General features: G+C 42.4%; 1 protein-coding gene across 3 annotated transcripts in view; it reads left to right on the forward strand.

Moving 5' to 3' along the window:
- LOC138624866 (protein kinase C-binding protein NELL1-like) overlaps positions 1 to 27,864 on the forward strand; it is a 247,844-nt gene that overhangs the window by 63,883 nt on the left and 156,097 nt on the right. For all 3 annotated transcript variants that reach the window (XM_069705430.1, XM_069705431.1, XM_069705429.1), the window contains exons 5-7: positions 14,388 to 14,484; positions 23,800 to 23,872; positions 24,444 to 24,526. In XM_069705430.1, the coding sequence (XP_069561531.1) occupies positions 14,388 to 14,484; positions 23,800 to 23,872; positions 24,444 to 24,526 (253 nt within the window). The remainder of the gene's footprint in view (positions 1 to 14,387; positions 14,485 to 23,799; positions 23,873 to 24,443; positions 24,527 to 27,864) is intronic.

Genomic DNA, 27,864 nt, shown 5'->3' on the forward strand with positions numbered 1-27,864 from the left:
TAGCCTAGTATACCGCACCCAAATTCACTGTGTGTATACCTAGGTCTGGAAACGCTCCATTGGAATTTGTTTCCAGTTGATGCATGCTAATGAGTGTAGACTTCGATTTCATTTTGAGACTATTGAAGCAGCCTTTAACCCGTTGGTTTGACCACCATATGCTGAAAACTCTACCATTGTTGGAACTACTGCAACGCCCCCACCGCTCGCTAATTAGTCCTTCACCATGACTGATCAAACCTTAACGTCAACATGTTTTCCAGAATATATTCATCGTGAAGCCTGAAGCTGTGAGCTTTAGTCTGACAGAGACCGGCTATCTATAATTGGAAATGTCAACTACTTTTGTCCAGACTGAAATAACTGCATGCCACATTTGATGCAGACATGCACAGGATGTACCTTTTTGGCCTTTTGGGATCATGTTAACATGACAGCACACTGGGACTTTTGGGTGGAATGTTTTAAGTGATATATCTTGATATAGCTATGGGGTGAATTGGTGTCGTATTCATTTGTGACGTTCCTGTACCCTTCGGGATGAGTTGTAACAACTTAGGTGATCCCCTCACTTTCCTTGTAGGAGGATATATTTTTTTAAAATTTTGTATCTGACTTTATTTAGGTTAATGAGCAAATACCTGAAAACATCTGATGTTAAACCTACAGCTTTTGCTGCAAACTTTTCCAATATTACAGAATTCTTTGAAATAATGGCCCTCTGAAAGTTTTGATCCACTACAAGAATTTCACATTAATCTCTAGATTTGGCTGAAATTAATTGTGGAAATTAATGGTCCACACAGGGTGAACCCTACTCACTCTTCCGGGGTTTGAAATTCCGCTTTGACCTTGAACATTCCAAAAAGGTTGATCATTTTATCAACACTTTTAAATCGTATTTTAAAGTCTGATAACCATTTGTAATATTCCTTCATATTTTCATGGTTCGTTGTGCAGCTTTAGTAACTGAAGATTTTTTGTTCAAAGTAGTGCAACTTTGGCAAATTGAAAAGATGAATTGGACCAATTGGCACCAGAAAACGATGGCAGGTTGCATCAGTCGTCCAAGATTTCCTCTAAATATCCTATTTGAGATAATTAGCACGAGGCTGATTGAGTCTTCAACCGATCAGAATTTTGGTTTGAAACTGCCTGTTGTATAATTACTGATGGAGGCCAGTAGCTACCGGGTTTAGCTGCAGATAGAGCAGCAGATGCATGGACAGCATGAGAACATGGTAATGGAGAGGCGTTTATGTGGCCTGAATTAACCAGACAATTGGCCAACAGTGGAGTCTGATCCACATTATTCATCTCATTTAACCCATAAATCATCCCGAGGCATTAATGTTCAAGATGTCGTTATGGTCTTAACAGTGTGCTTTTGTTGCTCAAAGAGGGGCTGTTATTGGTTTTATTAGGAATAAACTGCCAATTGCAGGCAGTCTTTTTTGTTTTTTTTTGTTTTGTTAAAGCTCTAATTCACTGCCGCTCATTACCACTCCGAACACATTTTCAAATCTCACCGCAGCTGTCTTTGTTTCAGTTATGGTGTGAAGACTTGTTTTACCTCTCCCTGTTGCCTCTTTCATCCTGTTTTTTCTTTTCCTTTTTTGTCTCCTGGTGGTTGTGTTGAATAGTGGCCTAATTAAGCTTTCAAAACAGCTGACTATCAGTGTTAATAACTGTTGCAACACATAGTCTAATTAAATGTTGTGAAATGGGCACACTTTAGGAGGTTATGCAAAATGTTGCATGAATTAAACAGCCTTTTCTTTTTCCTTCCTGCCATTAGAAGGTCAAGTGGAACTTGCATTGAGGCACTGCTGAAATGATTGCTTTATTTATTTATTAGTTAATTGACCAAAAAAAATAAAAATATTTTACAACAATTTTGATAGTGGAAAAATTACGTAGGTCATATATCAACCAGAATGAAAAAGCATTCTTTGGTTCCGACGTCTTTAATGTGATTGTGTCGTGGAAAAGCTGCTTGGTTCTTGGAAACACTTGCTGTCGTCACAAAGGAAATATAATTATGTTGCAGCAAATGAGACAACATTTCCTCAACGCAGCCTCAAATTAAGCATTTTTATACTGAACATAGACTTCGGAGCTTCGTTTCCGTTGGTCAGTTGAAGATAGCACATCGTTTTCCGAACCAATTATTAATGATTATGAAACAGAAATCACATTAAGCAACTCATTTCCTGAAACATAAGTTGAAGCTCTCTCTGTTTTCTATCTCATTAAACTGAATATATTTGGATTTTGGACTGTCAAATTATGGTCTGAGAACATACGATCGGAACTTATAAGCATTTTAAATGATCAGAACGTGAATTCATTGAAAAAAAAATAAGGCTAAATCGCATTACTGCACGTGAGCACAGAAAGCAGTTTAACGATTAGCGTTGTAATTGAGTTTCGGAAAAGAGACGTTTGGTTGAGGTTGCATGTCATTTTTCAGGTTTTAACAATGATTAAATACTGTTCACTGCAATATTTCGGTGTCAGGCTCCATGTTTCTACCTGTCTGCTCCGTCTTGTCTTTTGTGTGGAACCCAGTTCTCCTTTTTGTTCATGCTGTATTTATGTTGTACTTAATTTATAGTTCCCGCAATGCTGCTAATACGAACATCGAGGTCGAAAAGTCGAGAAGCTCAGTGAGCCTGACTATCATAACTCCTCTAGAGCTTCTGAATTATGATAATAAACATTATGTATGCTTGTAGAGATAATAACGGAGCTGTTTTACATTCATTCGGTTTCTCGATCAAGTGCGTAGTTGGACGTGGTGTTCTGAAATACTGTCTGCGTCTTCACACGCTGGGCTGATGATGGAGAGGGAGAAATCGAGAGCTCTCCACCTTAAAGATCTCATAATGATATGACTCGCACTGCTTTTGTGTCCAGCAGCCAGAAAATGACATTCTGCTTTGCTCATTAAAGAAGGCAGTGAGCTGGAAGGTATATTCTTCTTCTTTTTTTTCTTTTTTTTTTGTACCTGTTAAGCAGCAGCCTTGCCAAGACTATCATTAGCATAAGAAAAGGGGCTGTTAGAAAGGAACGGAACGGAACATTAGATTAATGATAGAGCTGTAAAGAAGCCAAACTTTATCCGATAATACTGTAATACTGTCTGTCCATCTTTCTCCCAGTGCACTATTTTTTCATGTTTATCTTGTAATGTATCCAGCTGTTTTAATATACAGTGATATGGGTGGGCAGGTTTAAGCCATAGTTTAGTCATGCATTGACCACTAGAAGTGTTACTCCAAATGAGGAATTCAGGTGTGATGTTTTAATTTCCTGTGAAGGGCAGTGCCAGTGCCGCTCAGTGGAGCAGCAAGCATTCATTACCTCATTACCTGATCATTGACGCCCCAGCCAAAGGGAGGAGGACCGCGCAAAGAATATTAATAAGTTGAAATCAGGTTGATAATGCTACACGATGCCGCCGGTAACCTTGACCACCGCTGACCTTTGTCCTTGGCAAGCTTTTTGGTCTCGAGATAAAGTTTATATTTGTATCTCTGACGGGGAAGCTCTTTTGTTTGTCAGGGTGGTTTTATTGTCACATGGGCACACAATGAAAGCGCACAGGATATTATATCTGGCCTTTGGGTCTCTAATCAATTATTCAACTCCAGCAGAATAAGCCACATTTAGATCAATGGGTTGGCTGTGCAACCAGTGCAGCAGCTCATGCAAGCCTCTGAGTAATTAGTCCTCCTGCACCAGGCACCCTAATGACAGCAAATTTGAAATGTCAATGAAGTGGTTGTGCTCTAGAAGACGTTTTTTTTGTTTTTATAAATGTGATTCTCTGTAATGTGCTCCTCATGGGAGTCGGTCTGCTCAGACACACCTCTACCATCTGACTGGAATTTTTAATCAATGATGCAAAGTTGCCATTCCATTAAAGCAGCTGTTAACACCCATTATTTTTCCTCAGGGTGCACTTATCACCTGGAATTGATTTTAAGGCATGAAATGGTAAACTGCTGATCCTGATGTGAATGAAAGCAGCGCTAATTGGCTTTTTTGCCTAGGTTTTAAAAAAAAAAAAAAATGTATAGAATAATATTGTTAGGTTTGAGTTCAAAGCTTAAAGGTTTTTGCTCTATTTGTATGTGTCGGTTTTTAGTTATTTATCCAATGACACTGCCTACGTATTTTGAACCGGCTGCTACAAAAGCACAGTTTTAAATGTCAGTTTTCTTACTGCATATGTGATGCTACTGCTTTGCTTCCCAAACCAATTCAATCACCCTGAGAAACCCGATGGAGGCAAATTGCATCCAAATTCTACCCCATCTTCTCAGTTGAACAGCACAGCAGGTATTCATCACAGAGAGATGCAGCCTATGAAAGTGCATGACTTGAGCTTTCCTACAATGGCAGTGCCTTGTCTGTGGGATGACAAAATTTAGATAAAATTGACTATGAAGATATCTCTATTGCCATTTTTTTTTTATGGTAAGATACATGTAAAAACATAATGATTTCATAAGACTTTTTTTTTTCCTGTGTAAAGTGTAAAGGCTTGTATAAAAAAATGTCTTAAGTATTATGAAATTAAATAATGAAAGATTTGGACAGCCTTGACTGTTCTGAAAAATAACCAAAAATTATAGCATGAGTGGTTAGCCCTGAACAAGATACAAGTGAAGGTAGTAAAATTACCTTGAAAATAGTCTGGGGTTCATAGGGTCAAGCCAGCAAAAAAACAAGAAAAACATCAGTTCAGTAGGGATAGGACATGATTTTCAAATATTTAAATAATCGTTAAAGTATGAACATTTTTTATTCAATCAGTGTATGCGACTATTTGGTTGCAATGCGTTACTCCCGTCAGAAGGTGGCAGTAATACGGCGAAAGGATGTTTGCCAGCCGCCATTAAACAACATAAGGAGAAGAAGGACAGGTTACTACCAGGCTCTGGAGCTTTGCAGGTACAATTGTGTGACGCTGTGAGATTAGATGCCAAGGTGTCAACGGGAATAGTCAATTAATAATCGAATAGTTCAGAGCAAATTTCGAATACTATTAATGCTTGAAATGTCCATCCCTGGAGTTCTTTTACGCTTTGCTAAAGAATGTAATGCAAAAAAGTTCCCCAGCTCCACAGTTTTCAATATAGTCCTGCCATTGACTGTATACAAAAGACATAGCTTCCAGGTCTGAAAAATGAGGCCATTCAGCTGCAATACCACCGAGTGCCACTAGAGGTTGGTTTTAAAAATCCTCCGGCTCTGTAAGACTCCCATTAAACTTGTCTGAAGTCACTCCTTCTTATTAATTTTCTGTCAGTCCGTCTAAAAATACTCCCATCAATAATTAGGAAATAAGCTTCAAAAAAGTGTGTTTTTTGCGGCGTGTCTGTTTGATTGACAGGCCTGTGGTACAGTCAGGTTACGGCTAGTGGTGGGCAGGACGTAGTAATGTCTGGTTTCCAATCAGATCGAGTCAGATCCACCCCTCGCTCCCTCCCAGCTCGCCCAAATATGGCCACTTCCGGCCAACGGGTGACGTCACTGTTGGTAGCGTCTTGATTCCTACTGTCATACCCGCTCCTTGCTGTCAATTGGTCAACAATCTTGTCATGTGTTGAATGCATCTACATGCCTTGGTCATGACAGACACTGCTGTCATTGGCCTTCCTGAGCCTCTATCATCCAGTTGCTCAAGTATATTTTTCAGGAACAGATTTGAGGCTCTTAGTCCTCCCTATAGCTTCCTTGTCTCTGAGGTTTGCTGTTGTCTCGTGTCAGATGTGATGGAGTGTGTCATTACTGTAAGCCGTCCCTCTGTAGAGCGCAGAAGGGGTCCGGCCCACCTCCTGCAGGCAGGCGGTCTTTTTAGACCGCCTGCCTGCTGCCAGCTCCACCAGCTCGGTAGCCCCTGGTGGCAGTAAAGACGAGGAGGAGGAGGAGGAGGAGGAGGAGGATGGGAGGAGCGCCCTGCACCAAGGAGACCCAGGGGACACGCAAGCGTACATTCACATCTTACTCACCTCTGCATCTTTTTTTTTTTTTTCTTTTCTTAAGAATATATCTGCAGCTACAGTAGTTGTGCCTTATCATAAAAGCAAAGGGGCTTCTATCAACAGATAAGGTCATCGCTGAGGTGAAGTAATTACAGCTATCGGACACGTCGAGGAAGCAGGCGTGCAGTTCCTTTGGGAATTGAGCGACAAAGCTGGATTCGACTCTATCTGCATCTACATACTGTAGGTGAAACCAGATCTATCCCCAGCACCGACGTAAGGGTAAAAGGAATTTGGGTCGTTTTATCCATTAAACATGATACATCTGCCATCTTATTAGGATACGTTCTAGTTTCATAGCAACACTTCCCTTGCCTTTCTCAGCAGGGATGCTCTAGTTCTTCTCAATGAGTTTTGCTTTCTCTACTTTTGGTTCTCTCGCATCACATACAGCCAAGATATTTAAAAGAAAAAAAACAAAACGTGGAAAGAATCCTCTGTTGGCCGTGTTTTTTTTTCTTCTTTTCCATTTGGGCCTTCTAGAGCTTTCATTTCTACCGGTGGACGATTTAGACTGGATTTAACGGTAAATGGTAGTATTGAGTCAAATGGCATGCCTGCCATCCCGGAGTATAATGCCTGCGTCTTTCAACCGCTGTGCGTGGCAGAACTCCAAACTTGAGTGGAGCTCGTACAGTTCGATTCATTCGCGGCACTTAAAGAGGCATGAGAGAGACTGGCAGATGCCCTTTTTAGAAGTAGATGCTGCCGAGCTGCGTTGACAGCTGCTCCAGTGTACTGTCGGGCTTCAAACTGAAGTCAAGAAAAGACTGGAATAAGAAAAAGGACACCAGCACATTATTCCACAACACTATCTATCATCTCCACACTGAGGACTGGGGCTGCAACTAATGATTACTTAAATTATTTATCAATCTAACCATTCTTATTCTATTATTTGATTAATTCTGTGGAAATATAATTAAAAGAAAGAAAAGTTTCCTTCACACTTCCTTGTACCTGTTTAATTGGTAACGGTTTCGAGGCAAAGTTTTTATTCGACAGACGGAACCGTACATATCGGCTTTAGGCTTTTTCTGGCACATAGAAATGTTCGGCTACAACAGATCAGATGTGACTCAAACATCTGTTTCGTTAAGGAAGAGATCTAGACAGGGAGAAACTGGAGGGCATGACAGTGGAGCTGTACGTAGTGAAAGCAATCACTCTGAACTACTGAACAAGACTGCCATGCTTTGGGTGTTTCCTCCACTTTGCTGTTGGTAAAGTCGCTCTCTGTTTTTGGGTCAGTTGACTAACGATCACAAAAGCACTCCCTTGATACTTTTAATGATATCTGTGTAACATCTGAAGGGACTTACTTGTTCTTAAAATGCATCCAGGGGCTTGATAGTCCATCAAAGAACCGCTGCGTTGAAATTATATAGAGGCGATGATTACATTTACGTCTTCAGAGCAAATATAGCATAAGTATCCTACTAAGACTTTTATCACCCACTCTTACCTCGGTTTTCCAGCAGGCATGGCTTCCATTGCTTGTGCGATGCTGTTTTCATCTCATCCTTCCATACTTCATTGGGAGCGTTTCAGAAGAAAAGCGTTTTATCTGCCCGTTTTTTTTTTCTTCACTTCCTGATAATGTTTCTGTTTTGTGTTTATTGATGCTATTTGACACTGTGTGTTGCAGCCTATAGGCGCTTGATGCAGTTTCTTGTGTTTTAGTTGTTAAAAAAAGACATTGCTCCTCGTAATTATTTCGTGATTCTTCCTTATGACTTTGCGCATATCTTTAGCAGTTATTGTGTCGACATGTGAAGTACAGCAACAGAATATACAGCACGTTAGCATAAAGAAAGTGCTGATTAGCAGCTCTCAACACTCTTATGAGTCGACACTCTTATGTTAATGTGCTGGAATTCATGTACAATCACAGCAAATGGACTGTAACTGAGAATAAGCTCAATTATTACTGTAGGAGCACATTAGAATTAGTGGAGAATAATTTACATTCACGAAGAAAAAGGTTGCGTCATGCTAATTCTTGCACATTTTGTTCACAATGTATCTCCACTTTATTTCTTGTCCACGTTTGTACCTGTAGTGTTGTGTGTTTGGGGTTGTGAACCACACCTGTACTCTCGCATGGAATCATGATCAAGGTCTAGGCTCTGGTGAAAGACTACGTGATGCAGCCGTTCATGCAAAGCATTAAAATCCAGTGAAGTTTATGTTTATAGCAAGCAGCAGCCGGCAGTGACGTCGCCCGTCGGTTTGTGAACGGCCGTTGTGAAGCCTCGAGTTTGGAATTTGGCCGGCGCCGCCTTGCTAGTTTGGAGCGTTTTGGAGCAGGAAGTGACCGTATTTGGGCGAGCTGTGGTGAGGAGCGAGCGGGGGATCTGACTCGATCTGATTATAAACCCGGCGATACTCCGTCCAGCCCACCGATAGCCGTAACCTGACCGCACCACAGGCCTGTCAATCAAACCGACACGCCCCCGAAAACACGGCTTTTTGATGCTTATTTTCTCATTAATGTCGGGATTATTTTCAGATGGACCTCCAGAAAACGAATTAGAAGGAGCGACTTTAGCTCACAACACCGAGACAACTCATGGAGAAATTTTATTGGATGAGAATTTCATAAGACTACTTGAATGGGAGCCTATGGAGCCGGAGGCTTTTTGGAGCCAACCTCTGGTGGCACATGGTGGTATTGCGGCTTAAGGCACTTCCACATTGGCCTAATTTTTCCAACCCGGAAGATACTTCCACTTTTTTTTTTTCAGTCTATGGTTTACAACCTAATTTAAAAGTTTTTTAATTTCATGAGCAGACTTTAGTCAGATTTTAGAAAGTGCCCTAAAACCCAGCCCCACTTACACACACATTTTGAAGCATTTTTCAGTGTATAGGACACTCTTTTTTAGCTGCCTGCCGGAGCTTGCACAGAAACCAGTCTCCCACCCGCCTTCAGTGACTTGGCATATCCCAGCTTGTGCTTTTTGGCAGCAGATAAACGGAGAGCTTTTGAGAATTTTGTCCCACGGTGAGGCAAGCGATTGAAAAGAGACATTGACTCCCGATTTCTGACTTTGTCTCCCTGCCAGAGGAGAGACACAAACACGGTAGAGAGCATCTCAAGCTCAACTTGTGGGAAATTTAATCTGGTCTGGAGTTTAGTGCGGCCGACAGACATTGGCAGGGCAAACAATAAAGGCTGTTATTGAGATTGTTCTTTTGAAGGGAAGCCACGAAGGCTGCCAAATACCTAAATAAATTGTGTCTAACTTTTGAAGACGAAAGCTGTTAGTTTTGGAATTTTCTGACATGTAATCCTTAAATTAGACAGACATGGCTTTTGATGGCATTTGTGGCTTTATGTAGTGTCTATTCAGTCTTTTTTTATTTTTTTTTATTTTTATTTACTCTTATCAGTGGCTTCAGGATGAACTTGGGAAGCAGCCAGCCAGTGTTGCTGAAATCCTGACTGCCTAAGATTAAGTGTAGTTTATTCAATTCTGTCCGTAAATCGGTGGAAATGAGGCAGCCTGGCAGCTTATTGAAATGGTCTGTCAACAAAATATGTGCTATGTAGTTAGATTTGGATTTATACAGTCTGCCATACGGTTCTTCCACAGTTCTAGCTCGGCCATAAGGCAGCACTCTCCGCATCCGGGCGTTGTCTCTTTGCCTCAGCCTCTCCATTCACATGAATGATGGCGAGTCGCTCCACACCTGCCTGACTCTTCCTTCGGTATCGAGATGTGGGTCTCTCTCTCGCGCTCACATGCACACAAGACTGTGATAAAGGTTAAGAGGAGCAGTGGGAAAGTGGAGCAGCGCTGCCCCATTTTAGTGGTTATAGATGACGTTAAGAAGCCGGGTTCATCCGGCTCCACTGTATCACGTGTTCCCCGCAAACCGCTCGGTGTCCGCCGAGCTTTGATTCATTAGCGTTCCCTCTCTAATATGCTGCAGATCGGGGGTTTCCAACCTTTTTTCCGCTATGACAAAATGAAAGTGTCTGAGATCTACTCATGTTTAGCAACATTTTTTCACATAGCTGAACTCCACCCAAACCAACTGATTTAACCGGAACAATGCAGTGTTTCCCTTTCATTTGAGAACCCCCCCCCTTAAAAGAAACAGATATCTGGGTCAAAACCTAGTATATGGCTGGACCCTGTGGAATCTGCAGCGCTTTTATTTTGAAAGTAGCGGCGTTCAGCTTACCTGCCGTGTAACTTTGATCTCTGACTCACTCGGTAACAGACACTCGCTTTAAGGACACCCGCTGTTGCGGTCCAACCGAAAATGTTGTATTTATGTTGTTTACCTCATTTATTAGTACCCGTTTCTCTCAGTGTGAGAATCTCTGCTGTGTTTCTGATCTCTGTGTGTGTGATGGGAGAGAGGGGAGATTGTTCACTCGTTAATCGATCGTGTTGATAGCGTCATAATCTTGGAAAGGTAAAAAAAAAAAAAAAATTGCAGAAATTGATTTCTAAATATATTCAGGAGGCTGTCAAATATACCTAGGCATGCTGTGTCGAACCGTGCCTGATCTACTCAGAACCGGGTCACGGGCTGCTGGTAGTTCGCCAGCTATGGTTTGGAGACCGCTGCAGTAGATGCTAAGGAATCCTCAATATTTTAGTCCTGGTTGATTTGAAGATACATGTGGCTACTGCTCTTGATGACAGGAAGAGCGGTTTAATATTTCAGGACCAACTTCTTGAACAGCTACTTCGTCAGAAATACATCTGAAGAGAAACTTGTGCATTTGTTTTAAAAAAAAAAAAAAGCAGCCAAACCGGCGCGTGTTATGTTTTAGTACAGACCTAGTAATTGGTCATAATTATCCATCATGCCACAAGCCACTGGAACCTGATTTCATGCTGCACACATCCCAAGAAGTTTTGCACACATCAGCAGCGCATGGTGAAGTTTGGTACCTTGATGTGGAGTTGCCTGCAGCTCTTCATCTGCTCGCTGTGGCTTCCTCCTCTCATGTTGGACTGAGGGCAGACTGGATGAAACAGTGACTCATTATTGCCTGTGGAGGTGTGGGGTGGTGTTCAGAGAAGGGATGAGACGAGCTGGTTAAAGCATGCTAATTGCTGTAGATGTGTGTATCACTATATATTCATCAATGAATGACTATGCTGAAAAAAATATGAATTGTATCTCTTTTTTTTTTCTAAATAAATGAAAACTATTGCTGTTTTCCGAATGACAGACTTTCTTTAGTACAATAACAATTAGTGCTCTTACATCTTAGGTCTCTTACTTGCGTAGTGCAGGAATTTTAACAGTAGAAGTGTTGTTTCAAATCGCACGCTTCCGCTTTGCACTGACCGGAAATAACCGCAGCATGTGAACGCATCACCCGCCAAAATATCTGCAGCTTTAACTATTTTACCGAGAAATGAACGTGTTCTCGTGTACTCTGTTTAACACACTCAAAAAACACAGATGACTTCAGTCCAGCAGCAGTAGTAAAAAAAGAAACACTTATGCCTGGTGTTCAGGAACAGCTGCAGTTTCCTCAGACGCCTTAATTTGAAAGTTTTTCAAGTCGGTGGCCCCGCCCCCTTTCCTCTACGTAGCCAAAATGGCGACTGTTTCGGGTGGAAAGTGTCCAGCGTCTCACACTTCCTTCTTTGGACCGTTTTGGAGTGCATCATCCTGGTACTCGTAGTGCACTGCTTGTTTCTGTACTTGGCAGGGTGAACAAACGTATGCACTCAAACTGAGTGTTTGGTATGTAAGTATGCTATCTGGAACACAGCTTATATGCAAAAAGGTTTTTATTGAAAAAAAAAAAGTTAATCCTAATACGATTAATTCATTGTATTTGCTCACATTCTCTTCTCCTCCGTGGGTTTGAAAGCTATAGCTGCTACTCGGTGCTGCGCCGTGGTGATAGAAGAGCACTGCGCATCACACTGTACAGTATGTTGACTGGTGTGTCACCTGCACTGCGACGACAATTAGGTGTTGACGGCTGCGGCATCTGTTGTCAGACCGTGCAAACGCGCCTTTGAGCACATCGCCATTCTAATTGGCTGCTCTGCAATGTTCCCCCTGTGAGAGTCCCAGCCAGTTGACGAGAGGCGAAGGTGTGGAAAGCAAAGACAGAAGGGTGGTGTAGAGGAGCGGGGGGGGGGGGGGGGGGACGAAAATATGGTACGATCACATGACCTCTACATTCTCTATCGCAGTGACGCCTCGCCCAGCAGGTGGGAAATAAGCATAAACAGCATTGAGGCACTGCAGCAACTAATGAATAGGCACCAAATGTGTGCACATACATACATGCATATAAGAAGAAAACAGGCCAGCCTACTGTTGTTTTTAGCGGATTCTCTCAATCACCGAGAGAAATTTGCTCTGTTATTATTATTATTTCAGAGAGAACTACTTGTATTTCTGGCATGTTTTCAGTATGATATTTCAACCCGGTAACACCGCAAAATGTGAAATAGACACGCTTTGGCCTGTCTAGGCTTGACAGTTTCATGTTTTCCTGTATTCAAAAATTAAACCTACTGCATGCATACAGTCATGTGATTTACAGGAAACTTTTAGGAAAAACACATGGTTGGTGTTAGGAAACGAAAAAAAACAAAAAACAACCTCAAGAACAACGCTGTCACCTCCTGGATTTGAACCTTTGCCTCCTGCATGGCAATACCGCCGAAAAATGTGCTTTTTTACTTGGTCACATGATCCTTTGTTACGTTACTTTTACGTGCGTGTAAGTTTCACGCTTAGAAAACGAGAAACTGTCACGCCTAGATAGGCCAAAGCGTGGCTCCCACACGATTTGCTGCAGTGAACCAGCTTGTCTATTTCACGCTTTGCCGTGAAACTGGGTCGGATATTTAGAGTTTCTAACCCACCTATCATTTATCACATGCGAATCTCTCCCTTGTTTTGGTAGCATCGACTTGTTGTATTTGTCATAACCGTGAATCAATTTTGCGTTAAGTAATGTTTGTCTACTCGAAGCCATAACACACTCTGTGGAACAATATCATTATCTTCAGCTCTTACGGCTTGTTTCAAATGTTAATTGCATATTGGCAGTTGTTGTAGCTTTGATCTGCCGGCTTCGAAGAAAAATACAGCTGTATTGTTTGCTTGCTAAACGTCTTGGCTCGCCTTTGTACAGGGAAGGCAGCTTTGTTTGCCCATGGTTTTGTTTTGGGGGCTGACAAGTGCAGACATCCAGGGATTAGCCTTACTAGTGATATGTTGACATCACAGGGAGTCATTTCACTCAGTGCTAAACACAAAAATACTGCTTAATGGAGCTTTAAGTACAAGCCAAAGAAATGAAAAAAAAAAAGACCAGGATTTACAGTATGTGCATGGGATGGTGACGGTCATATATCAGGACCAATCACCTGCCCAGACGCTCACCTTTCTGGCTCACAAATCTCCCTTTTGGAAACAACCCCCACCACTAATAACAAAAACAAAAAAAAGTTGTATTTTGTATGATGACCTATCGTCCCTCCACTTTCATGGGTCCTCAGTATATCCCTAGTAAAGCCTGCCATATTGCGAGAAGTGGTACTGCGATCTCTTTTGAAAGATCCAAATAAGTAGTATATTACTGGATGTAATGCCCTTCCCAGGGAGCTGAAATAGAGAACAAGAGAGGAATCAGCTGAGTGTGTCTGCGAGGGCTCATAGTGTGAGAAGGAGAGGGGGAATTGTTCTCTGACATCCTCACCGAGGCCCATTCGGAGCTCACCGCCATCGTTAAGCCCACCTTCAGTGCAAGGGAGGAAAAAAAAAAATGGTGCTGAATGACGCGGAGGATGTTTGCCTTGATAATGCCAAAGCCTGTTTGTGTCTCTGTCAGGAGTCGCGCGGTTAATCCAGCCCACATCCCAGGTCCAGATATCAATACCGTGTTAGAGAGCCGTGGGGCGAGACTGCCTGTCATGCTTGAGGAGAGGAGGCTCTGCTCTACGCTCCCATGAAAGGAGAAGGGGAGGGCGGGCGGGACGCGCACACACACACACACACCAGTCTGTTGGATTTACTCTGGCATTCAGCTGTATTGGATCAGTGTTCCTGCCAGACCGGGGACAAAAAGAGGAAAAAAAAAACAAAAAAAAAACCTTGTTTGTGTCCGTGTCGTTATCATAACCAAACATTCTCCTCTGGTTTGTTGTTCCCCCCCCCCCCCCCCCCCCCCCCCCCCCCCCCCCCCCCCCCCCCCCCCCCCCCCCCCCCCCCCCCCCCCCCCCCCCCCCCCCCCCCCCCCCCCCCCCCCCCCCCCCCCCCCCCCCCCCCCCCCCCCCCCCCCCCCCCCCCCCCCCCCCCCCCCCCCCCCCCCCCCCCCCCCCCCAGGATTTATGAACGGGTGATAGACCCTCCTCAGATGGAGCTCACCCCAGGCAGCGGAGTGTGGTTGGGCCAGCACAGCCACAAGCACGGTCTGTTTAAGGTAAGACTCCACAGATGATGCACACGCACACACACACGCACGCACACGCACGCACACACACGCACACACACATATACACAAACGCGCACACACTCACTTCGCGTACCAGAACGTGCGCCGCATTCACTATCACCTGGTATAATTGGCCATATTTGCAGCGGGCTGTGTTGGTGGAAGAAAGCCAAGTGTAAGATACAAGGAAAAAGAAGTACTGAAAGCTCATAAGAAGAGCTGCAAAAATATATAAAAAAAAAAAATAGAAGCTCAGCGTGTGCTTTGAAATGCTTATTCCCGAGCTCACCGCAATCTTGTCGATTTCTAATCGTTGCTCATTTTCTCAGGCTCCTGCGCGCACTCACAGCGGGGCAGGGACACGGCGGAGTATCACCATGCTCATGATATTCCTCCCTCTCCTGCCCACCCGCCATGCAATCAATGGGCCTTGTATTTTTTATTATTATTTTTTCTTCTATGTAAGATATTGATTAGCCACCAGGCCTTACTGTGCTGTAAATTACCCCCCCCCCCTCTTTTCCCCCCCGCCCATTATTTGACACGGCTGCTCACGAGCACTGTTCCCGCTCCGTCGGCCTCCTCCTCCTCCTCCTCCTCCTCCTGCATCGAGACTTCAATGAGCTCCCTTCTTTTCTGGAGGAAAGGCTTCTTGGTCTTTGAAAGACGCAGCTCCATCATCCCCAGCTTCAATATACCGCAGTCAGCTCGGTGCCGGGGAGTCTGTTTACCCCTCGACGTGCGAGGAGCGCTCAAAAAAAGTGTTTGTCAGCAGCAGCAGCAGCAGCAGAGGCAGATGGCGTGGAGAAGCGGAGGCTCGTGTGAAGCGACTGAGAGAATGTGGGAAGTTTCCCCCTTCAGGTTTTACACGGGGATGAGCTGGCGTCTCGGCTGACAGGTGCACTTGTGACACCTTGAATCAAGGACCGGTTGCTCAAGTCTATCGGAGGACGCCATTTTGAGCTGCACCTTTTTTTGTTTCTAATTATCTCCTCCCGCTCATGCGTACTTATGAGCCAACGATACAATTAGTTGTTCTGCGTACACCTACAGTGGCATCCATAAGTCTGAGACCACGAGTGAAGATGTTGCCCGTTTTGCATTTCAAATTTAAGGCAACAATTTCCATTACAAAATGATACGAGCCTCAACAATTTGAGTGGAAATTAGATTTTTTTTTTTTTTATTGGTTCCATAAGTTTATCCACAACCCAATAACCCCATGTTATCCCGGTATGATCTGGCAATGTTACAAAACCCTCTTTGTTATGTCACGAAATGTTTCATTTTTCTCACTCTGAGTTGCCTCATAAGAAGTGAGGTTTGAGTTCAGGTGACTGTGAAGAAAAGCCCATGACAGTCAGCTTTCTTTGGTCTTCAGGTACTTTTTCAAAGCTTTGAAGTGTGTTTGGGGTCGTTGTGGTGCTGCAGTATGAATCGTCTCCGAAGAAAGGAGTGCTACTTCTCCTTGGTCAGGATGGTGTCACTAGTGTAGGTATCAACAGTGGTGCAATGCACCGGGGCCCTGGAGGTCCGCAGATTTAAAAAAAAAAAAAAAAAAAGGGCCTCTGTTAATATTATAATATGATGTAAAGGAGCGTTATTGTTGCAATAGTTATACTATATATCCCACATCCCTACTGTGTTCAGTTATGCTTTAAGTCATAACTTATTTAATGTATCTATATTCGTCTCGCCTTCGTCTTTTTACAATGTTCCAAAACTGCGTGTTCTTTTTCGATAAATTTCCACCCATCGCTCATTTGGTTTTATTTGCTTTATATTCCCAGCATGGCCCTTTATTGGAACAAAAGCATGCTGGGAACTGCTAATCGGTTTGTCCAATTTGTGATCACTCAAAGTCGTAACGTCTTTATTTATTTTTTTTCTTTCTCCGACGGTTCAACCTCGTAGCAAGAAGTTCGGTGAACGACCAGACGTGAGCTCGAGCTGATAAAATCTTCAGCTCTTCAGCGGCTGGTTTTGCAGGACGGGAGGTGCGTTGTGTGCTCCTCCGCGGCGAGATTGATCGTGTACTTTGCAATTATCTGGAGCGGTTGTGCGTGGACGTCCGCAGAGAATGCCTTTGTGTCGGCGGCCGCACGCGGAGGCCGAGAAGATTATTTGCGCCGCGGGCCGATCGCCGCCGTTTCGTGCTCCTGGGTGGCGTCGATTCAGTGCAAAGCTCGACCCTCAAACTTGAATACCGTGTTTCGCCCCGGGTCAGTATCATTCCCTCTTCCCTTTGTCTCCTTGCATCCGCCCATTATTTACTGACGGAAATCTTTAACTCGGATTCATCAGCGAATAGAACGTTTTCCCACCGTCCGCTGTGAAATGATGATGTCCCCCTCTTAAGTGTCTGTCCTTGTTCTCCCTCCTGAGAGACGGTTCCGAGACGCTACCCGTCCTCTGACACGACTATTAGTCAGCCCTGTTTTCATGGTGCTTTTGCTCATCGGAGTCTTTTGTTGTTTACTTAACAAATTCTAGCGTCAGTGATAAAGTGGCTTTTCCATCTCTCTGTGAACAAAACTCGATGTATTGATTTTCGGATGACGTGGTCACTTTTGTTCGCCCCCGAACGTGCTTTGTCTGCAAATGCTCCAGTTTTTGCAAAGTGTTTGGATCGCCATGCGCTCTCCCCCCCCCCCCCGTTAGAGAAACTTCAATGTCGCCTTATTTGACAGTAAAGAAGCCCCTCTTTGTTTAGAATACCAGTTCAAGGACCGATATTCTAGCAGTTCTGATTTTCACGTTTCAATATTTACTGAACGAGCCTCTGAGCTAATCAAGTCATCTCAAAAGAATCCCTTGAGCCGATACGAGTCAGGTAAATCTAACCTTTTGTGCAAAGGAGTTAAAAGCTAATTGTCAAAAAACATAGACTGGTCACAGACTGCCCATTGGACAACCGCTAACAACGGTTTGGTTACCAATTTAGATGCAATGCCTTGCTAAAGTTAGCCTTGCAGCTACCTAGCTATATTTTAGCTTGAGCTATCCGTTTTCTGTACGTGTGTGTTCAAATTTGTTTCCACTTTAGAGAAAGAAGACAAGATAAAAAAAAAAAAGTATATTCCACCCTTTAAATCAGAGTTGTACAAACACTGGAAGCATGGCGACACAGCAAGTCTGGTTCTCTCCTAAATAAAAATAAACAAAAAAATCCCCCCCCTACTACCTCAAAAGCTACTAATTAACACATTGTAAGTTTAAAAACTGGGAAAATAGAAGCACAAGTTTATACAGGGGCCTTTAGGAGACACAAACACACAAACAGAGATGCCGATGGCGTGAGGGAGTCAAAGACAAAACCCAACTTTCCAACTTTTTCGCTGCTACCCCTTTGCTATTCTCCTCACACTTCCTCAGTCGGTCCCTTCTTTAACCTGCTGAAGATGAGGGGGATAAGCAGAGCCTCCTTACGTCTCCTCGTGCCTAAAGCTGGGAAAGGGTGAGGAGAACTTGTCGGGGGAAATGGCAGAGAAAGAATAAAGAGTTGAAGAGGAAAAATAGCCGAGAGCCATAAAAGTAACGCTGCAGATAGAGATAGGAGGTGAAATAAAACAGCAGCTGTAATCTATCCCATTCAGCATTCGGGAGTGGGATGGCGATAAGACAGGCTAACTAGGCCTTTAAATAAAACATATTGAGCCCTGACGGTGGCTGGAGACGCTCCTTCGTTCTCTCACTCCTCCTCCTCCTCCTCCTCCTGGGAGCCTCTTCATCGGAGGGAGCTACTGTAATAAATTATCTTTATCTAGAATCCATTGTGCCAAGGATGCCGACTCCTCAGGGACGCTGCGAGCTCGTTTGGAGCCGGTGCTTTTTGCGAAACGCTCGCTCTTTCATGCACCGCAGGACAATAATGAATCTAACGTGGACACTGATGGAAAGCTGGAACACGTTACGTAAGGCAGCGTGAGGTTTCACAGCTTTGATCACAGTCTTGCATTCCTCTTCTCGTCGCCTGGTTGTCTGCATTAGTTTGTTCATGCTCTGTTCACGTATTTCACCTTTTGCAACATCATCATATTAACGACATGATCTTTTTTGTTTCCCCTCCATACATTACGCAGTGTGCTCTTTCTGTTCAATCAAGTAGTAGTAGAGTTCAGTATGGGGTTCATTTACCCTGCCGTTAGAAGTAGATTGGGGGGAAAAGGAAACTGGAAAAAAAAAAAAAAATCAACATTTTATGAAATACAGTTCAATTTTATGCAGAGCTGAACTTTAAAAAAAAGTTTCTATAGTGTGATTTTCCTTGTTTTTTTTGGGAGTCATTTAATAATGGGATGCGTTAAGCCCTGAATGTATAGTAAATCCCTCAATCCGGCATTGGTGAATTAAGAGTTGGTTCTCACTGAATTTGTGTGTATAGGTGTATAAATCATTTGCTGAACTGATAAATACGACACCAACATTTTACTCGTCGTTGTCTCACCATTAGCTCAACGAGTAGCTTTGGCACTGGAGACTTCAGTCTAAACAGCTCCTCCTTACGGTTCTATATCTTTGTTGTGTTGCTTCGTGTTCATCAGGAAGCCTCCTCTCAGATTTGATTGCACTTTTGCACTTTTTTTTTTTTTTTTTTTTTTTAACATATTTGGGCCCCTAAAGTCTGAATGTGTGTGTGTTTTTTTTTTTTTTTTCCCAAATTCCCACCCCTTGTTCTCGGTTAAATTGCCCAGCGAGTGTTTATCACAGAGAGAAACTCGGCTTTGAAGTCGCACGTTCGTTACAATCTACATGAAGCGCTGCGTCCGTCTCCGCCTGCACTTCTCTTAATTGCATCATTTCTGAAGTCTCAATTGTTCCACAACGTACTCTATGTCAAAAATAATCTACTTACAACTACCTGCAACATGAATGGACCCTTTCTGATGATCTGATGACAAAACATTCAGATAATCCAGCTTTGACATCACTGCTGACTTCTGTACCGTCTCCAACATAGAGCCGACATTACAGCCCGCTTTGTATGAAATAATAATAATAATAATAATAATAATAACATGGTATTTGTGGGCCTCCACTACAGCTGAGTTATTAGTCTGAGTGTCACTCCCTGGTTTTGGCTCCTGGCCACCCGCGGTCCTTCAATGACATTTATTTTCCTTCAGGCACTATAAGCACATATTTTTTTTCAAATTGCTGAGTCATACAGTGTTCCACAAACATGGTTCGGATGTTTCGGTTGCCTGAGTCCAGACAATCACCTCTGCCCAACTATAAAAAGACATCATGTTTTATGGTGCGATACAATTTTCCCCTGAAATAAAGGCTTATATATATATAACAAAAACCCTCTATGTCAAATCAAATGATGGAAGGTTTAAATCGCCAAGACTGTCCTGAAAAAAACAAGATACAGCATAAACAGTTAGCCCCTATAATGACCAAGATACGATCTTAAATGTGAAGATGGTGAAATTACCCTGAAATGTTTGAGCCCACAAAGGGTTCAAATGCTTTTTTTTAATAATCCTTTGCAAAAACACAGTTTAAAATGTTTGATGGCTGCAGGTGCGCCAAATCAATACTGTCCCCCACCGGTTTGATGTTAAACTGGGGGAGCATTACTATCATCATCATCATCATAATTATTTTCTCCTCTCTTGCTCTTTTCGTTTGTCTTTCACTCACTCCCCCTCCCCCCCCCCCGCCCCACCAATCACGCTTGTTTAATTAGTGTTGTCGGTGTCGGTTTAGTCCCCAGAGATGAACCGCAGGTGGAGGTTAAATCTTCAGACCCTGCTGGAACATGAAAAGGTCATGTTGTGCATGATCAAACCGGGAAAGAAAAAAAAACAAAAACAACGAAGCGCGGGATGAGGCCTCGCCTCTGCCAGCGTTGCCCGAAGGCAAAAAGCTCCGGCCAAACACGTCCGGCCTATTATCGCTATAATAAACAAGATAACTGGGAATTATGACGGGTAATTTTAGCAGCTATAACGGCGAGTGAACTCGTGAACGTTTGGGGACGCAAAGGAAAACAAACGATGCATAAAACTGTATAAACGCGCACTTTGCACACACATTTGCGCTCCTGCTGAGGAGCAATATTCATTCCCTTTATGAATGACTCGTAACTAAACTTCAAATCAATGCTAATTCTAATCTAAACCCTTAATGGCTCTTCCGGGCTACTTTAAGCCTCGGTTTGATAAAGTCTCATCATTTTGAGGATTTTTTTTTTTTTTTTTTCCAATCATTTCATTATGAAGACATTTGTTTATCATACAGTTAAATGAAATCACACCTCTAGTATTTTCTGTTTTGCAGGACCATCTGTAAGTACTCAGCCGAGGACACGGCTGTAATTGCTTTGTCTCTACTGTAGGCTTCAAATGTTGAACTGACACTTTTCAGCTTTACCTTGAAGATGTTTGCGAGTCACGTATTAATTTTTATTTGTTACTGCATACAAGGCTACTTAAAAAAACAACAACATCCAAAATACACCGGCTCCACCTTTTATTTCTTTCACTTCAATGTCTGACATTGTGTTGACGCTCACCTTCATGCAACCGATCAGGCGCGTTTACAGCTTCAGAGCGGGCCGTCCAATTTTTCAGCCCTTTTAGCTTTGTTTTGGTCTTTCTTACACGTATTTGTCGCTTGTTTGATTTACTGTCCTGCAGTTAAGTCTTCCGTCATGAAGTTGGTGACACTTTGTTTTGCCCCAAAACAGCATCCTGTTCCTGCTGGAAATGAAATTGATGACATCGATGACACTAAACTACAAAACAAAATGCTTTTAAATCCGTAACAATGGGCTAAAAGTTTTATAAAACCACTCTGCGGAGTTGGAGACAATACTTTGTGGGCCAATCCCTGTCATATTAAATGCAGTCCTTTGATTCAATATGAAAATATCGATTAGATGAGCTTTAAAACTGAAAGTCAGCGTTTCTTTCGTTCGTTTTAAATCCAATGTGCAGCTGCACAGAGACAAAACGATGGGAAATGAGTCACTGTCCTTACACTTAATGTGCTGTATATAGCATAAATTACAGCGGTGTAATTGCACATTCTACCATGGGAGCATGATTTCTAAATAGTGCTATTCTCACAGTCTTTGTAATGCAATGCACCATGCATCAGCCGTGTGTGTGTGTGTGTGTGTGTGTGTGAGAGAGGAGAGATTTTATGACTTTGAATTACCTACTGATCATTGACAGTAATGTGTGGTCAGGGCTCCCACACTACACCACCGGGACAGACATCTGTGATCTACACCTTCATTTCCATTCTGAGTGACACTGACAATCTCTTCACCGTCTACTGCTCACACCGACTCTCTCTCTCTCTGTGTGTGTGTGTGTGTGTGTGTGTGTGTGTGTGTGTGTGTGTGTGTGTGTGTGTGTGTGTGTGTGTGTAAGGGAGAGACAGAGTGTGTTTGTTCTCAATCTGTGCTGCAAGCCTGTTCGCCCCAAGGCCCCTCCATCTGTGTCTCTATGTGAAATAAAGGCAGGTGTTGCTTGCATCCAGCCCAGCCAAACGCGCTGGAAATGGCTTTCGCATACACGCGTAGCCTAAAAAGCAGAGGCGAGGATGCAGATTGTGCTTCGAGGTCTTGAATCCTAATGTCCTTCCAGCGTGTTCTTTTGAAGGAACCACTTCGGAGGAATGCTGAGAGTTGATATTACTCCCCCCCCACCCCCCCTCCTTTGGGTATGCATGTTTGTGTGTGCGGGTGGTGGTGGTGGTGGGGAGGGGCGCACCTCGGTGTCTGTCGTCTTGCGAGTTCATTTTATTTTCCATTAGAAAGAGTGTCGCTGCCCCCCCCCCCACCACCACCACCACCACCACCACCAGCAGCACCACCACCAACCCTCCCTCCAAGATTGTTCCCTGTGGTCATCATGAAGCCTCTGTTTACCAGCCGTGCAGCTGTGGCGGTAGCCTGTCATTCAGAGTGATTGACAGACAGTCTGTTAAAAGGAGTAGGACTCTGAGTTTAAAGTTATACGTCCGCCTGCGTGTGAAGTCCTCCTGCTTTAGTTCGGTTAGGAATGGATGCTGTGTGCAACGGTACGAGTTTATTTTTACTCCGTTTCTGAAACACTAGCACTTGGATGAGGGCGCACGGGTGTGATAATTACGTTGTTTTTTTTTTCTATTTGGAGACTGTTTCGTTATCGGTTGCTTTTCTTCCGATGATCTCCAGTTTTTCTACAATTCAAGATTCCCACGGAATTAGGCCAAGTTTAGATTTCGGTGCAGTTTCAAATATTTTTGTGTGAACGTTTTTCGTGTGTTGTTGAAAGCAGATCTGGGTCCACATGCAGATGAAATATTTCTAAATCTTATGCGTTATTAAAGCAGGTTTAAAGAATTATGCAGCCTTCAGAGAGGTAGACACTCTCTTGTGCTTTTTAGTTCAGCTCTTATATGAAAGCACTACACTTGATAAAGATAAAACGGAAAAGCCTTTTTATGTTCTTACTAATCATATATCTGGCTGTTACTTCTTCTTGTATCTGGCATGCAGAATGTTTTTGGATTTATTTGTGCAGGTTTTTAGATGTCTGTCTCTGAGGCATCTGCCTCTATCCCAGTATAATGAAGGTAAATGGAGATTTTAGTTTAGTCAGTTTTAAAAAGTCATTTAAGAAAACTGAAAAACATTCTTTACACCAACAATTTTAAACTTAGAATATAAAAACAACGTTAGGGTGGATATTTCCTTTATTAAAAATGGTATTATCGCACGGTTACTTTGTTGATCTACCACTTTGGTCCAAACTCAAATATCTCGACAACTGCTGGGTGGTTTGTCGTGAAACTTGGTACAAATATTCACGGTGCACATCGGTTGAGCGCTGATGACTTTGGCGATCCACCGACACCAGCAAAGTAAAGTTTTTGCTTATCCTGTAACACATCTCGACATCTGCAAGATATACTTGCACACAAGTTTTTTTAACTGAACGTTCACGAATCCTACGCTTGAATCATAACTTTAAACGTCAACTTTTCGTCTTTCTACAACGATGTATGGCCACATGCCTAAACTCAGCCTCAAGCGTGCTTTGTGTTTAGTGCTAATTAGCACGCTAAGATACGAACATTGTCCCTGCTAAACATCAGTACTTCAGCATTGTATTTGTTAGCATTTTAACATGGCAAAGTTAACAATTTGCTTCCAGCACTGTACGCCCTCATTGAACTGCTAACGGGACTGGATGTTTTTCCAACATCATTTTGGTTTATTTGATCCGGAGAAAATATTCCGTGTACACGCTTATCATTGTCTCTCTGTATCCCCCCCCCCTCCCCTCTCTGTGTCAACAGGGCATTATTCAGGATGTGAAGCTGATATTCGCTCCCAACGGCTACATCACACAGTGTCCTAACCTTAACCGCAGTAAGTATCATGACAACGCAGCCATACATACTTTAATATTCTATCTACTGAAAAGTTGAAAGATAGAATAAAAACAATCTCCCTTGGTGTGTCTCATTATAAAAGTGGACTGTAACGGGCTGTGTCAGCTGGTGGTTGCCTTTATGAAAAGCTTTTTTAAAAGGCTTTGTCGCCATTGACCAAACCTCCGTTTTCATTTCTTTACTCCAGTAGAGTCCTGTCTCCATTGTGCTGTACGGGATTTAGAGCAGCCTCATCTCTCCTTGCCTTGTTTCCCCATCTGTTTACTGTCAAACAAATTAAGATACAGGGCCGCCACTGTGCTACCGTCTCTGGCACTGATCAATAAGGCAATCGCACCTTGGCGCTTTATTATTGATAGTGCTCGCCACGAGCTCCTCTTCTGTTTTCTACCGGCCACCATGAGCTGTGTACAAGTGCAGTGCAGTCAGGCTGATGATTTCTTTGCTTTTTTTTTTTTTTTTTTTTTTTGCCTAAACCTAAATGCGTCCCTCTTCCTCCGTCTTTTCTTTCACTTCTCTGTTTTGGTGCATCCCGTTCCTCCTTGGAGCCTGTCCGACCTGCAGCGATTTCCTGAGCCTGGTGCAAGGCATCATGGATCTGCAGGAGCTACTGGCCAAGATGACCTTGAAGGTAAGAACAAGGAACAACCTCTTGCATAGAAAAAAAACGCCTCCTCCAAGTCATAAGTCTATAACTACTTAGGAGAATTTACAATAGACTGTAACACTAGATTTTACCGAGAGGCTTTGCAGATCAAAGAAACACTGAATGTTGGCAACCATGTCGGTGAAAGACTTAAAAGCATTCAGTTAAAATATCAACTAATCCCTGACACATGAATAAATAAATGAAAAATGAATAAATAACTTCCTGCTTCACAGAAGCTGTAGAAATGATTTAGGTGCTGCCTTCAACTGATGCGCATTGTTCCGTCTCCTCTAAATTCAGTATCTCATTTTGTGTTTAATTTCAACAAGACGGTGCCCAGTAAAGACAGAAATTATTGTTGGGAAAGGAAAACAAAGTGTACATGCGCCCTAATCTGTTTTTAGAAAATATAATGATCCTGTCAGTTATTACTGTGAGTGTGGATTAAAGTAGTTTTAAAAGACAACAAATAAAAAGCACGGTAGAAATTAATGTTCACGTAAAACGAAACAGGAAACAGACAATTATTACATTTCATTATAACAATAGAGGGAAATGTTTAATGCGTGCTCTCTAGTGCCAAGATAATGCAATGTACCCAGTTATAAAGTTACGGCAGTGAAGAATTGTACAGTTCTGGAGCTTTTGACCACATGACACCGTTTTCATCCGCTGATTATGTTCAATTCCCACAGAAGTTATCTGTAGAAACAAGCTCTGTAATGATAATATCAAATATTTAATTTGAATAAATGTCTGTTATGTCAGTATCGCCGAATGACGTAACACAGTGGTGATTGATCCTGTGACCGACTGATTAAGGCCTTTGCATAGACACAAAACAGAGATAATTGAGATTTTATAGAGTTTCTGGTACTTTTTTTTTTATCAGTTCATATCAGATTTAAAAGAAGGAAGGATGGAGGGATCAAAAACTTTGTTTTGGGAGCTTATTTGCTATTATTTAAATCAGCAAAGTGACTACAGAAAGAATCACAGTCATTGGCTCCTATCTAATGTTAAATTACAGATCATGGGACTAACATTTAATTTGGGAATTGCAATTTGTATCATTTTAGGTCAGATAGACATAATTACTATAAATATCATTCTGACCATCTTTATTTTTATCAAAGCAAATATGTCAATTTAAGGAGAGAGGGCTTGCGCTATTTCTAAGACTAAAGGTCTTCATAAATTCTGTGTACGAGTGTGTGCGATGGACCTGAGTGTGTTCCCCACCTCTGTGCGCGTGGGAGTGCTATCAGGCGGGAGTGGATGGAGCAAGGACACCTCAGTGGGTGGCTGAGCTATAGAATGATTTTCGGTGTAAATAAGGCTGAGATGAAGGCCATTACCCCACCGCTGCGTCGGCGCCGCCCTCCTTCGCATGAGCAGATGCTCGACCTACTGCCACTCGACCTCACCGCACATGCGAGTCGCAGCAGGTAGGATGCAATGATATAAAACGCTAAATGGCTTTTTGCACCCTACGCGTTGAGGAAAATAGAGGAATTCCAGCGTGAGTTGAATAATTGCTCCGCCCTGAGTGTGTGTGATGCGGAGTGTCAAGGTGAGGTGAGATGACAATGAGCTCTTCAGCGTGTGTGGATTAGCACGGCAGCATTTGCATGTATTGCACTTGCGTCTTTGTGAGGGGGATCTCGAGCGTGCCAAAATTCTGAGTGGAAACGGCTCGGTTGCACTTTTTTTTTTTTTTTTTTTTTCTTTTTGATACCTCAGCGTGGAGTTTCAATACGGCACACGTCCAATTTGATAATTTTCCTGTTTGAAAATGTTACCTAATAAAAAAAAAAAAAGAAACCCACCTCTACCTCCAAACTCCACCTGTGGTGTAGCCATGTGCACAAGGTTTCAGATTTCAGATGTCTTGTAGGAGAACTGCTGAAGGACATTTTCAGAATTTAAGTTCAGTTTTCAAACATGTTTATGCAGAGGAGCTTTTTCATTATAAAGGCCCTCTGATATATATAAAAAAAAAAAAAAAAAAAAAAATCCTCTTGATTGTTTCCAATTCATCCCTAAAGACTCTGAATCTTGCAGACGTTTCTCCAACTCAACCTACGAATTAGACTAACAAATCCCTCCCGAAACCTTTGTGTTATCTCAAAAATGAATTGGCACGAAGGCTATTGAGATTGTCTTTTTCGAGATGCTCGGGATAACGATCTAAAATAACCATAAATAGTTAAATATTCCCCTCCATTGCTGCTGAGATGCATTTTATCTTTTCTGAAAGCCATACAAGTAGATTGAACTCTCTTTAATGTTGTTAGTTAATGTCGACTGTATAATAACTCACCTCTGGCAAAATAAGACTGTACAATAACTGTATAATAACTCACCTCTGGCAAAATCCATCACATAACAATAGCACTGTTGACTGTGTTTCTTGGTTGTTTGTATATAATATATATATATATATATATACTGTACTGTATATACTGTGCATTTTATATTTAATATTTTGTACTGCTATTTTACTGCTATTTTACTGCTATTTTATTGCTTTTCTATTATTCTATTATGATCTTATTGCTTCTGTATGCTGCTGTAGCGAAAAAAAAATTCCCCTCGGGGATTAATAAAGTAACTACCTACCATCTACCTACCGAGCAAAGAGGCTCACGGGTCACCTGTATATGTCTGTTATGACTGTAGGATAGATTTGCTGAAAAATGTACTCCAAACTTACAACGGCTACTCCTGGTGGAGGATTTCTATGTTCAGTTTGAGTTGGACTCAAAGTTTCTGGAAGATTTTGGAAACGCTGAATGTATTCGGATTATTTTGCTGACCCTGATAAAACATGTTTTTGGTGAAGTTGTTTTCCAGACTCTATACATCAAAAAGCGGCAGGTGAAAAGTTAGTGTGATCCATTGACATAATTATCAGAGCAAAAATGGGTTTGTTTATTTATTTATGCTGAGGGGTTATGGCATATCTTTGAAGCTGCAGTAGATCCACCATGTGGGCTTTTGTAGAGATATTTGATACCACAGTCGAGTGTTTCAGTATCTGCAGGTGAAATCCAATGCTGAGCAATAAATTCATTACAAAATCTACACTCTTGTTATCAATGCCAGTTTTGCCTTTAATCGCTTCGTTAAGCGATGTATAAATCCAATTAAAGACACAATTTGAAAAGAAATGTAATAATTTACCCATAATTCACTAAAATGCACAGATGCACAACCATTCAGGAAATTAAATCAAATTGATGTGGAGAAGATAATTTAAGTGCCAAAACCCATGAAAAGCAGTGTTGTCTTCTAATATTTCATAATTTTCTGTGTGC

Source organism: Brachyistius frenatus, unplaced genomic scaffold (assembly GCF_029030835.1).
Source record: "Brachyistius frenatus isolate BFR_SWC_R1_liver_20210118 unplaced genomic scaffold, ASM2903083v1 Contig_56, whole genome shotgun sequence".
Taxonomy (NCBI): Eukaryota; Metazoa; Chordata; class Actinopteri; family Embiotocidae; genus Brachyistius; species Brachyistius frenatus.